We start from the raw sequence: 13,550 nt of genomic DNA on the forward strand, positions 1-13,550 counted from the left end.
ACCGAGACACCATTGGTTCTCCCACCGCCCCTTCGACTTTCGAATAGTCTTAATATTAATTAGCGGGCTAACTCTTTACTTAAAATTGTGTGTGTAAGGGCGAGACAGCTAAAGGAGGAACCAGCATAAGCAGGTTCCTCTGCCGTCAGAATCGACCGTGTCGGCATCCTTCCCGTGGGGCGCTACTACGATGAGTGTGGGGCCACCTGAACCCCGAGATCTTAGCCCATATTTTACAGCTAGACTGAGAAGACTATTCCCCCCAGGGCTTTAGAAATGGGAGAGAATAATTGGATGAAGAGGGGAGTGAGTCTGAGGGGTACGATTTCTTCAGTCCGATCATAGTCAATTCTCTTCTGAGTTGAGGATGAGCCCTGATGGTAGCTTCAGAGACTTGTACAGGTCTACTGTCCTATCTGGCTGGGAAACGGGCATGAGATGAATTAGGGCGAGAAAGGGTTCTATGGGAGGTGGGGTACAATAAATACCTTTGAGGATTCTTAAGGATACTTAAAGGGGAAGAATCCAATAGATTTTTATGAGAAATATTTCCATTGTCAGTAATAATTCGTATTTTTCATTTAGTTTCTTTTTTTAGTACTTGAAGATGCTTTACAGATGGAAAAATGAACTTTAATTGTCGATTTTTTACAATGAAAGGTCAAAAGATTTTTATTTGTCTATAAAAACTCTTCGATAAATATCTTGTCCAGATTTTTAATTTCCTTTCTCATCCTTATTGCTGAAGAATAATGTGAAGCTAGGTTTATCTGGACTTCCATTTTCTTCTGCTTAAATTATTGTATATACACTATATTGAATAATTCGTGATGCATGAGAAATAATAAACATAAAACTCCTTAAAAAAGCGTTTAATCGTATTAAAAATCAAGTGATGCTACAAGAGTTGCCAATAATTCGTTTAACCATTTCCGAAAAAAACAATTCCCAGTGTCAGGGCAGTGTCGTGTTAGATAATTAATTACATTTGAGTATAATCGACATATTTTCGTTTGATAGATGAATCAACTCGTAATCAAGTGTCAGCGTGTATTGTCATTTGATTAGTTGAATAGAGGCCTGAAAACTTCAATTTTTTTTACAATGAAAAGTATTAAAATTGTAACCACGTATAAACTATCTACAGATAATAAAAAGTTGTAATAATAAAATAGTTGATCAGATGCCGACGAAGCTCTCGGTGTTTTGTTCTCATTCACATTTAAATCATGAATCTTATAATTATTGTTTATGGAATGTTGTTATTGGCTAATAAACATCAATATTTCTCGAGAAGTATGGCCTGTGGATTTCACCGTTATCTCTATGGTACGATAAAATTTATTTATTAATTCATAAGTAAATTTATTAAGTAATCTATCGCCTGGTGATCTCATTCTATTCGTACTTTCTGTACTGGAAGTATTATTTGTTTTTTCTTTCATTAAAAACTTAACAATTGCGCAATGCGAAAATGAAGCGTTAAGCTACCAGGTATTAAACAATTTCAACGGATAAAATACATATTGTTAATGTACATTGTGGTTGCAAATAAAAGCATTAAGATTAATGCAAGTGGTGAAGGGGTGAAAGCAGCCAATTTTTTCCCCTCATTAAACATGAATTGGTCACGATAACAAGTTATTCAGCAAGAAAATGTTGGGAAATTTATTATTTCTCTAGATATTTTCCTTTGAAAATCATCTTTATCGTAATAAATACACATTTCAAAAGATACACTTCGACTGTTTGAGCTCCACCCCTCACGTAATAAAAACAAACAATTAGAAGAACGAAGAGAAATACTGGTACTTGGGAAATGTAAATCCCTAAAATAAATGCAACTTTATCGTGTAAACTGGATAATCTGAATCGTAAATCATAACAGTTTAGTTATGAATTAGTCGAAAAATATATTTAATCACAAATTGAGTACATCCTCGTCGTCAATGGTTTTCCTGCACTTTTTTTTTCCACGCGATTATTGAAAATAAGTGATTGAAACAAGTGATTGAATAACTGATACTATAATTCTCCGTATCAATATTTTCTTTATGTGTTGAATTCGTTGAAAATTTAGCGTGCGCTGTTTCACTCATAATACTATAATCTGCGTACAAATCTAAATGTTTTGTTTCTCTCGTCATATTATAAAATTTATTTCGGCATAGGTATAAACTCTATCTATCGCCTTTGCAACGGTGATTATTTATCGGAAATTCTAGTTATTGATAAAATAATGGGGGCATTAAAATATATGCATTATTTATTATAATTCGAGAGGTGGAGGGAGGGGAAATACGCAGTCTGTAAATTAATTTTGAGAGCTTATTTCCTCGGTTCTCGGCATTGATGACTTGGATTTTTCCGTTGTCACTGTGATCGTTTGGACTTCTAAGTTGGCTAGATCTGCAGCGCTAATCTGTAAACGAAAGCATTTAACATTCACCAATGGTACAATTGATACATGACAGTTTTATTAGTGGACAATTGTTACGATGGGGTGTCACTAACCACCAGTTGAATTAATGAATGTTGGTTAGTTTAAGCAGTTACATGCATTACAGAAAATAATCACAAAATCAATTATCATTAAACAGCTCATGGGCAAACCTCAACATTGGGCGGTAGTGTAATTGTTGCATGCGTTGTTGTTGTCTCGGTACCACTTCGTATTTCTCGTTCTACTGTAGTGCCTACAAATTGTACACAAAAGTAACGAATAAACATAAATTAATGTAAAAAATAGCAGTGAAGATTGCAGAAGAAAATTTCGAAGGAAATGGATTTTTGTTTATAATTATATAGACAATAATTTTTGATTGATAGAATGAAATGTGAAAATTTCGACGCCATTTTGTAGGCATTAGTTTTGAATTTTTCAGTGAGACGTTCTCCCACTTCACTACTAAATCTTTCAAAACATCAATATGAAAAATTTTAGATATTTTCTCATCAGCATAACTACACTTATTACCATCAAACAAATAACATCGGAATACAACAAATAAGCTGAATGACAAAAATAATGAGAAAATCTAAACTCACTATTAACTTCTTGGGATTCACTACTCTGATTCGTTTCAACTTCACCATTAGTGGTGCCATTACTCGAAGTCTGTGATATGACAGTTGTTGTTTTAACAACAACCGACTGATTTTGGGTTGATATCTCCGAAGTGCGCGATGTAACTTCCATCTTGAGGCCAGCAAGCCTATTATGAAGATCTTCCGAACTCGTTGCATTTCTGAAAAGTGAACTGTTACTGCCAAATAGAATGGCAAGTACCACGGAAAAAAATCAAACGATGAATAAAAACCAAAATAACAAATAAAATTAACTAAAATTCCAATTCAAGTTTTATGTACAAAGGAGAAATCATAATAGCCTTACAGCAGATGATCCTTAACGCTGTCGATAGTGATGTCGCCGATGGAATTAATGTCTTGTCGATCCTCGTCTCCATTGATATCAGTGGTGCTCGCTGCTGGCCTCAATGATGGCTCTTTAGAGTTATTATCACCGGCTAAAAGGGATAATTTTACACAGACAAGCATAGCGACAAGATGCAGACGAAATTACGGGCAAGGAGTGTCAAACGAAAGACGAATGATTGTTCGAAGCAAAATTTCCATCATCCGAGGAAAAATTAACTTGGCTCAGTATTTCAGCCTTCCAATAGGACTTTTGGAAACAAATTATGAATTTTGAAGAATTAGTGATGCAACTTCTCCGCCGGAAATCAAGAAAAAAAATTGTTTTTTTTTTAAATCGACGATATAAGTTGACAGTGATCTGTAGAGGCTAACAAAATTCAAGTAATCATTGAAAGCCCGTGGTGAAATCATTTTTACGATGGGGGGAAGAAGTATCCAAGTAAATGCCGGCATCACTTCTTAATATTATTTTTCTTATGTCGGTTTTATCCTCACCACCAATATATTGAAATTGATATTTTTGAAATTACAACATTGAAAACCAAGTTTTTATTTCCCCGAGTGAATGCAAAACATCCTGTACTCACTGGATCCAACAATTCCGTTTTCCGTGACAGCCCGAGCTGCCCCAGGTGCCTCAATCTCCTTCTCACCAGTTCCCTCAACGACTCCCTCCTGTTCACCCTCACCCTCCTCCTCCTTGATCGACTGGACCGAGCTGACAGTAGTCTCGGGTGTTGATCTTGCATTAGGTGGTAAATTTAAGGCACAATGTGCTTTTGTAACATTATTAGCAGACAGTGAAATGCGTTCAAGCTCGGAACTCGAGTGAAGATAAAGAGCCTCCCCTCCTTTGGTAAAAGTGAGAGACGAAATGCCATTGATATCCTCACGTTTAATAGCAGCTGCATTGAGTTGTCTCCTCAATTCAGGTATACTTAATATCAAACATTCACCAAGATTAGTGAGACAAAGTAGACAAGTCTCCTCGTGAATACCAGCAGGTTCAACTGGACAGGTGAACTTGGCGAAACCTGTCTTACGAACACGTGATCCCTCATGGGCAGTAAGTTTATACTTGCAGAATGGCTTCAATGATGGCAGATTAAATATTTTGAACTGCTCCTCACTGGCTATAACAACGCGATGAGGTGCAGTCATATCTGGCCCAGGGGCAACACCTTTTTCAGCTTCAAAAGGCTCTGGCAATGGTACACTGGAACCATCGAGAATTGTGATAGCTATCACTGGTGCACGATGCTTTAGCTGAATTTCCTTGCCAAGTGTGCAGACAACATCCTCTTCAGCCCTTCTAACACCAGCAGGAATGGCAAGTGTGAAAACATAGACAGTACCATTATTGGTGCCGGCCCAGAGTGTTGGCGTTGTATTTTGCATGCTGACGATAAAACTCCTAGCAAAATAAAGACTCCTGACCATCGAACCCAGTGAATCATCAGCTGGACGTGCTTCAATCTGTCTCTCAACAGGTCTGATATCAACAGCTCCCTCTCCACCAATTCCACCAGGAGCCGGTGCCTCCAGTTTCTTTTTCTCAGTGATATTACCTGAAGGACTAGCTGTTGTAGCCCTACGCTGAGATCTTCCTTTCCTCAATCTCCTGAATGACTCTCTCAATGATTTCTTGAAGGATTTTCTTCGCGAGATCGGAGTATCACCCGAGCCTGATCGATCATTCGGATTCAATGTGCATTTCACACTGACTGGCTTATTGCGAACGTAATCGAAGACAGCGAGACCATGGGCTGTTCCCGCAGCCATCAGTCCCCATTCACTGTGAACTGTCAATGCTGTAACAGCGGCTGGTGGGTAAAGTTGAACGAGATTTTGAGGCTGAAAACCGATGGAAAAGGAGATCTCAGCTGTTCTCACTGGGAGACTATCGTGACCCTTCCAGGCGAAACCATCGCGATCATTGACAATGTTCATGGTGACGGCTTTCATCTGCTTTTGTATTACTTGTGAGATGATCTTGGCGACTATTATGTGGCCTGCAGTGCCTGCTACGATTAAGGTTGAGGACAGTGGACAAAGAAGGATCTTCTTGACAGCCAAACGAGGATCGTCCGAGTAAGGATCGAAGGTACCGACTTTCCGGAAGGGCGGCCACTCTTCCTGATCCTCGTCTGGTGACTGCTCCAGAACATCTAGATGCTCACCAGTAAACAAAAGAGACGAACTGTATTTGTACAGAGGGGTCAGGGTGACACCGGAGGCGTCCCAGAAGCGAATCGTCCCATCCTCGTGACCAGTTAACAAGAGATCTCTCTTGTTCTCCGTCAATTTTTTGTTGCCTTTCTGACAGAGAAGAACACCACCGTCTATTGGCCATTCTTTATCAGAGTACAGATGCTCGGTTTGCGTTTTGCCGGAAGTTACTACGGAATTCCAGAGCTCCTCCGGAACGTTGGGTACATGTTGGGAGCACGTGACTGCGCTCGCGTGGAGAGAGACGAGATAAGGGAGGGCCATCATTTTCCAGTCAGGATCTGTTAGATCTATTGCAACGATTTCCTCTTCTGCGAGGATTATCAGGGCCTCCGGACCCGGAATATTTTTCAAAGGATCTTTCTCATCTATGTCGTCTGAGGATTCAGTTTCCACGTGAGGTTTAGAAGTCACAACGAAGAAGTCTATGACTTTGGAGGTCAGGTCGAAAACCACGTGTTTGGATTTTGTCATTGCAGTTATTGTGTGACGGTCTCCGTAACTTGAACGGGGCATGCCACCAGAGAAGAGCATCATCTCGTCGTCACTGGAATTTGATTTAAGAATTTAAGAATTTCAGGGAATTTTAGGTCGATCGAGAATCAGGTAAGATTATTTCCTGGTGATTTTACTATTGTTTCGGGCTTTATTGTAATGGAGTTAACGCTCGACGCCGTTATCGGTTAAAGTTCAACGGTGAGATGTAGTTTCAGAATTTTTTGTTGTGATTTCTTCAACCGCCAAAAGTAACATGTCCCGTTTGTCGAATAAATTAAACCGGTAATAATCATGCTGATAAAAAAATAGCCTAGTCCTTGTTGCTCTCATGATAGCACAATTTAATAATCCTCTCAAATATTACTTATACTAGACTGCATTTATATTACTCACTCAGGCAAACTGTAGACGAAGATTTTCGAAATAGCCTTGCATGGATATGGTCCATAAACTGTAGTTGGCTCGGATGTTGAATCACTACCCGGACTCCAAAACATGTACGATCCATCATTGTGTGACGATACAAATCTATCCTCAGATATCCAGTGAACCGATTCCAGTTGTTGAGTAGAAATAAATGTCTGGGCACGGGAAAATAAACCCATCAACTGCCGACACACACGTTCGTCCAAAGGGAAAAGAACAACAAAAGACACAAACGACACAGTCAGTCTATTTAAATACCCATCTCCAGATCCCATCAATGTTTATCATAACATTTGTTCAATATTATTATTTTTTCATCAACTGCTTGCATACGAGACTACAACTTTGTTCATGTGCACTCATACGACATCACGATTACGATTAATTGGCATGATTTGGGGAGTTGTAACTCACCTGTTGAGCACCGGGTGTGGCTTTATTCCAGAGAACCATGAGACCACGGTTGTAACCAATGAGGATACTGTCGGGATGACCAGGTTGCTCGGCTATAGCCTCCACCGCTCCCGGATTCTTCTTGTAATCCTCAGGGACACTGTAAATTAATCAATCATTATTTTTCATGCCCTTCAGTTCAATCATTACATTAGAAAGAGAATAAGTAATAAACTATTCTGACGAAATGCATAATCTTAAGCTGGTGAATAAATTATAAAATTTCAACAAATTTGATGTTAACGTGAAATTTAGCAAAATCATGTCAAAATGACGGAAGATTTTATCAATTTCACTCAGTCAACGTCGCGGTATCGATATGTCCGTGAGGGAATACATTAAATGGCGTCGACTTGACTTATGTAGGATTTCCAGGAATGCCTACGCTTCTAACACCGATTACCTGCAACAATTTTTGTAATTACCTCATCTCTAGAGCTCAATCTGCTCTACAAAAAAAGGTTATGACAAACATTGCGCTCTCTGTCTTACATCCCGCGTTATTTATTGAAAAACGACGAATGATCTGGACCAACTTAAATTGAAAAGAGGGTTTATTTCAGAAATTGTTAATCAATAAGTTACTCACTTCTGCATAACAACATCTTGATAAATAATATTATCAGACATCTTAAATTTCTTCAAATCCAGAAGATAAATATTGCCCCCTTCAGTTCCAAGGAGTAAATTCTCTCCCGATGACTCCAGACAGATTGCCGAAATTTTCTTCAATTTACCCTCCAGTGCCAATGACTTTGTCTCCACCACAGAATTCTCATTAATCTCCCATAAGTGGAGAGAATTGTCATCGCACAGTGACACGAGACGTCCCTGAAATATCATTAATAATCCATGAATTCAATATTACCTGTTTCATCTTCCCTTTTCCCAATTTGTTGCCATATGTAAGGAACTAAATGGATTACTACAATATGGAATCATCACACAAATGCTCTCTTAATTACGTCTGTGCATTCAGGGCTCTTACGCAACCGACACTTCACCGGTTTCTCACAGTTGTTACACTGTGAATAATAGGTACTCGTAGTAAAAACAGAGAAGAATTGCAGAAATACCTTTTATTTGTGGTAAAATAATTTTTACTTCACACCATACTCTTACATCTTGCAATGAGTATTTGCATCGGGGCACGCGCTTCAGAATCAAGTCTTAACCGGAAATTGAAAAAAATTTATTTTCAAAGGGAACAATGACAATTGTCCAAATTTGACATTATACAATACAAATGAAATTGTATTTATAAAAGGTCAAAGTAATTTTTTAATTCTTTAAATCAGAGGTTTATTCAAAACCTCTCTTTCATTTGGGAAAATATTTGTAATTTTTGAACAGCTCTGATTGAAATGTCATGTAGTCCATCGGAATATTTTCTACAGACATTTTTCCACTGATACTTCATATGTCTTTGAATTTATGTCAAGAAATTACTGTGAAAAATATCTTGACGTGAGCCTACAAAATCTATCAATTAAAATTTTAACTGTCGAATGTTCCGCTGGTCCCAGCATCATCTACTGTTCTATTTGATAGAAAATGTGATGAATGATCAGTATAGATCAGGTTTTTTGATGCCACATTAGAATCTTCGGGCTTTGCCTGGTGACCGGACATGTACCGTTACACGGACGAACAAAAGAAGTGTCATGATGTTACTCTATGGCGTGTCCACTACAATACTCCCCTCTTATACAATGCGAATGATTTTACGGTTTTCTATCGGTGTGAAGAGTACACGAACAATACAAATTGGATTATTTTTCGGAGGAAGTTGAGGTGAACTATTTTTTTATGGAACATGAATTCCCTTCATGGAATATAGTTACCAATTTTCCATGTTTTAATAAAATTACCTTGCGATTAAATCAAATAAACATTAAATTCGGGTTCAATAGAGTTCAATTTGTGCTTTGACTGGAGATATGAAAAAAATCTTGAGAATTAACTACCTCAATTACTCTTCATGCAACTCAACGAAATTATTTTCAATATCAGCACTATTTTGTTCAACCAATGCAATTTGAGCCTCCCAATATTTCATTGTTCCCAGGAAGCAACTATTACCCAACATTTACCTCATTCGGCAGTGCAATGATTCTGGTAACAGCAGTTTCACCGCTCTCAGTTGAATGTTGTCCATAAAATTCAACACCAGGCCTTCCAAAACTATTGTATCAATATTAAATATGGGTTAAGGTCTGATAAATTGAACTGTAACGAATCAGCGGAAATGGAAACATACGAAATATGAAACGTATTTCATTACTGGATTGAAACACATATCAAATATCAAGGCAGTAAATCAAATGAAAAGTCGATTTTTTAATTCTGAATTAGAACTGTCAAAATCGTCAATGACAAATAAAGATTTTCATAGACTGTTTATTTTAAATGAAATTGAAAAGAGGAATATTTCCAGACAAAAAAATAATCAATAATGACTCAATTGAATAAAAAATTCAGTTCAAAAATAAGTATAACGTAACAATAATAATAACATTAAAAGGATACACTTTGATGGCACCAGAGGCAGTGCCGATGATCATCAGCCGGAGGCTCGCATCCCACGCGAGAGCAGTCGGTTTGTTGGGGAATCCATGCTGGACAGTCTGAAAAGGAATGCGAAAATCACAGATAAAATTTCAAACATTCACAACTAAAAATTTTATTCCTGCGAAAACCTTTCGATGAATCCCCGTTTTACGATCGAACTCCAATCAGAAAATACAACGTGAAACCTATTCTCCACTGATATTAAATAAAAAGTCATGTTACACATATATCTACACAGTCCACACAAGACACAGAATGTATATATGTATACATATATAGTAAATTGAGGAATCGGGCGTTGCCTCCAATTCCAATCCCTTTAAAACCCCTCGTAATGATTTCTCCACTGCGGTTAGTATGATTGACATGCAATTAACAAAGTATGTGAAATGCCAATCGTAAACAACGAGAATTTATAATTGCCGATTCCCTTCCTTTCTCTGGAATAATAGGGGGACAATATCTCGCATTTCGATAAGTCGACGGACAAATGAAATTACTGGTATGAAATTATTTTATAGAAGAATGTAACAAATCAAGTAGAAATTCTAGTAATGATCTACTTCCTTTCGGTTTTAGAGCGTAAACATTTTTATTGAATTTGTATTGAATACCTATTGAAAATTCCGTATCTTTATTTTACTTTTTGTCGTATAAATCGTCAAGCGGACGTCAGTTTTCAAGGAGAAATTAAAGCAATTTTATTTTCTACAGTAAAATCGTCAAATGCCTCGGTAACAAAGGTAATAGAAATCTATGCCGATTTTCCTAGGTTTTTCCATGGAATTTCTTGGTTCGTGAGGTGGGGAATTTTCATTAGCCAATGCATTGCGTGCAGGAAATACTCGCCGATAGGCACCAGGAGGCTAAGTTTATCCGTGTGTTTACATAGGTCTTTCGTTTTTTTCGTTAACGATCGATAGATAAGATACTCATCTTTGTAGACGTCCAAGCACTGTGCGGTTTAAATCATCCAAATGAATGAGACTCGGGGAGATAGCAATGATGATTCAGTGTTTCTTGAGAATTTAATTTACGGATTAATCGGCGGGTTATCTGTAGATTGGGAAACTACCGATATTTCTCGATTTCTCTATATTTTTAGAAATAATTGCGCGTTTGAGGAATCTAGTCCCATTTCAGACTCGAAAACATTGTCTTTGAAATGATGCACAAGTCACGGATATGAACGTTATCAATCTGCAGAATAGTGGGGCAAAACGGTTCATCTGTTGGCTAAGAACTCGGGAAGGACAGCGTGCAATTGTCCGACTCCTTTTTACTATCGAAATTATTGTTTTGGACGTACGTATTGCCACGCCCTATGGTCAATTTTAGTACGAATATACGGAATATTTTTCCATAGATTTGAGGTAATTCCTAAGGTGGATGTCAGGTAGATGTATCTACCTGTTTCAACACCTTTTTTTCCACCGTAGATTCAAGGGATTTCACAAGGGACTAATTGAAAAGGTCAATCGAAATAGTCACAAAAAAGAAGTCCTTAAGGTCACAATCTTGGCTGGCATTTCTGGTATAGAATTCTGCATCCAGACTTCAATATCAGGGTAGTGACAACATTGTCCAGTGGCGTCTAAGGGTCTCCCCTGGTTGGAAAATATTTCTCGGACGCATCTGCATATACATGTGCGACAGCCGGATCTCATTAGATAAACACGTACATTACTTAGACAACATTCACATGAAACATTTAAAAAAAGGATCTATTTCAGCTTTCAATAATATTTTACCTGATAAAATTGATGTGAAAAACACAATTTCGAACTCTTCTCAGAGAATTATATTTTAGAAATGCCATACGTGGCTCTAATGGAGGAGTGAATTAACTATTTTTCAAATGATTGAAATAAATTTTGGCGTTTCCCGGCTGTTCCATTCTTACTAAAATTTACAGTCGCATTCTCTAGAATCTGTGGCTATTTAGACTTCTGAAAAGTTTTCTCTGAAATTTAGCTAAATGGCTGGAATTTCTGCCTTCGGACTAGTGGAGGGAACATAGAGCGTCATTCAGTTGTTAATAACTAGAGAGCGGTAGAGTGGAATTTCCCGAGACTTGTAATTTTGAAGGTTTTTTCAGTTTCGGAAACATTTGTGATTCATCTAAATAGTATCATTAGTTCAAGAGATATCTCCCTTTCAAAACAGTGGCATATCATTCACTTTTCAATGATTAATGGTTTGTAAATAAAAATCGGTTTTTAACTTTTTTTACTGCTCGACATTTATCATAAAAATAAATGAATGGAATGAACTTTTTCACGTGCATCAACAATCGATTGATTGCAACCAGAACGATCCAGAAATAGATAGAAAATCACAAAAATTCAATTACAGGAGAACTAATTAATTTGAGGGAAACCTCGTAAAATCTGAAGTAAAACATGACGCATTGGCTACTAATACTCGATGTGTACATTGGAATGCGATAAAATCTTGTCAGAACTAAATCCAGTGTTAAAACCTGACATGTTTCTAGGTTATTATCCCCAAGCACTAGATACATAAAAACCTCTCAACACATTTCATTTGAAAAATTCTAGGTCCGAGTTATTGAACCGTTCTCCATCCTCTACAGAGGTGGGGTAATTTTCTCAATATTCAATATTTATCAGTTATCGCTGAAACGATATAATTTCCAGTTTGGTTCATCATAATCTCGAAAACAAATCTAAAAAATATGAGGGAAGAATACGTGCGTTCCCCACAACTAGGTCTCAGTCATCGATTGGACTAAAAAAGGAACTTAGGTGAAAATACCGTGATTCAGCGATGGGATTCCAATAAATCTGAACTCATATCAAAGCTCGGAAAAATACCTTTAAAATGGCGCTTCATTTTTTCAATTTCACTCAGCCAATCCCGAGATATTCACCATTGAATACCTCCCATTTGGACCCAATGTCAAATAAACTCGTCAAATGTAACCAAAAAATGGAAAAGATGAGGAGGTAATTGCATGCGTCATCATGTAATGTAAAACCCATGAACTAGGAGTATTTCCTCTACCTTTCTAAACGCAAACAGATCCTTCAGCAGCTTCTGCCTCTCCGGTGTCGGCTGTTGGCTCTTTCCTCGTATGAACTTGAGCATTTTGACGATTTAGTAATAATAGTAGTAATAATAATACTCCTATGGGGTTAAAAATAACACTTGTTGCTTCTTCGTAAATGGGCCTTATTCCCTTTATCGTGAAGCGTTATCCGTTTTAATGACGAAAGGGTTAAGTGGCTAATTGGGTTCACGATCACCGGTACACTATTTCACACTGCATTGATACCACCTTCAGCCTATACTTTCCACTGTGCATTTAGCTTTGTGACAAAATAATGACTCTTGGTCCCTCCGCTCGTGCCCTCCACAACGAATATTTTCGAGCTTAAGTGACTACAATCGTAATTAACTTGTTCACATTTACATCGATGAAGTTAATTCACAGTTATTTTTGTCTTTTCGATCACGTATGTCATGCATATCGTGTGCAATCACTTCACTTTCATGTGTCAGGGGGGAATAAAAAACGCGTTCGACCTCCTCTACTCGGCCGTAGACTCTCGCGTGCCTTTCAACTGTACATCGAGTGGATTGTAATGTCGTTGGGCATCACTGGCATCGAATCGCCCATTCGTCGAGGCTTTTGCCGCTACTGACGTTGTGGCGCCACTCTACGCTTGCCTTTTCTCGGCGCCATCATTTGAGCGTTTGTCCCGATTATACGATCGGGTGAAATCGGCCGATGCTAAAGGACTCGGGCGTTTTCGAATGGAGTGGTTTTGAATTACCGGATTTATGGATTTTCAAGGAAAAATGGATAGTTGTTGTCCATTTTCTTTTGAATTTCCCTGGACTGTTCAAGGAATTTGTTTAAAATTTGGGGAATTCCGAGATTGGGAAAATTTTATTTGATTTTTCTGGAT

At 37.8% G+C, this 13,550-nt stretch overlaps 1 protein-coding gene across 7 annotated transcripts; it reads right to left on the minus strand.

The window, feature by feature from the left end:
- Positions 1–856: 856 nt before the first annotated feature.
- LOC135167648 (lethal(2) giant larvae protein homolog 1) lies at positions 857–13,290 on the minus strand. 7 transcript variants are annotated; one of them, XR_010300161.1, is made up of 11 exons: positions 12,643–13,287; positions 9,574–9,671; positions 9,138–9,228; positions 7,634–7,875; positions 7,006–7,144; positions 6,559–6,773; positions 4,026–6,214; positions 3,395–3,527; positions 3,049–3,266; positions 2,515–2,696; positions 857–2,422 (listed from the first exon to the last, which is right to left on the minus strand). XR_010300161.1 is itself a non-coding variant. In XM_064135917.1 (11 exons), exons 1-11 carry the CDS (start codon positions 12,724–12,726, stop codon positions 2,315–2,317), a joined length of 3,555 nt encoding a protein of 1,184 aa, XP_063991987.1. In that variant the 5' UTR covers positions 12,727–13,287; the 3' UTR covers positions 857–2,314. The 7 variants fall into 7 exon arrangements, 6 of the variants coding, with proteins under 6 accessions (XP_063991987.1, XP_063988342.1, XP_063989185.1 ...); XM_064135917.1 differs by having other exon boundaries at positions 2,614–2,696; positions 3,049–3,248; positions 6,559–6,746; XM_064132272.1 differs by having other exon boundaries at positions 2,614–2,696; positions 3,049–3,248.
- Between the last annotated feature and the right edge of the window lie 260 nt (positions 13,291–13,550).

The sequence above is a fragment of the Diachasmimorpha longicaudata genome, chromosome 1 (genome assembly GCF_034640455.1).
Source record: "Diachasmimorpha longicaudata isolate KC_UGA_2023 chromosome 1, iyDiaLong2, whole genome shotgun sequence".
NCBI lineage: Eukaryota > Metazoa > Arthropoda > Insecta > Hymenoptera > Braconidae > Diachasmimorpha > Diachasmimorpha longicaudata.

Bases quoted from the DNA above. Each gene is read 5' to 3' on its own strand.
- LOC135167648 (XM_064131471.1), bottom strand. From the start codon at position 12,726: ATGCTCAAGTTCATACGAGGAAAGAGCCAACAGCCGACACCGGAGAGG. The intron at 7,145-7,633 runs GTGAGTAACTTA...ATTAATTTACAG, and splicing joins CAAGATGTTGTTATGCAGAA to TGTCCCTGAGGATTACAAGA. The intron at 2,423-2,613 runs GTTTGCCCATGA...TTTCGTTTACAG, and splicing joins CACTACCGCCCAATGTTGAG to ATTAGCGCTGCAGATCTAGC.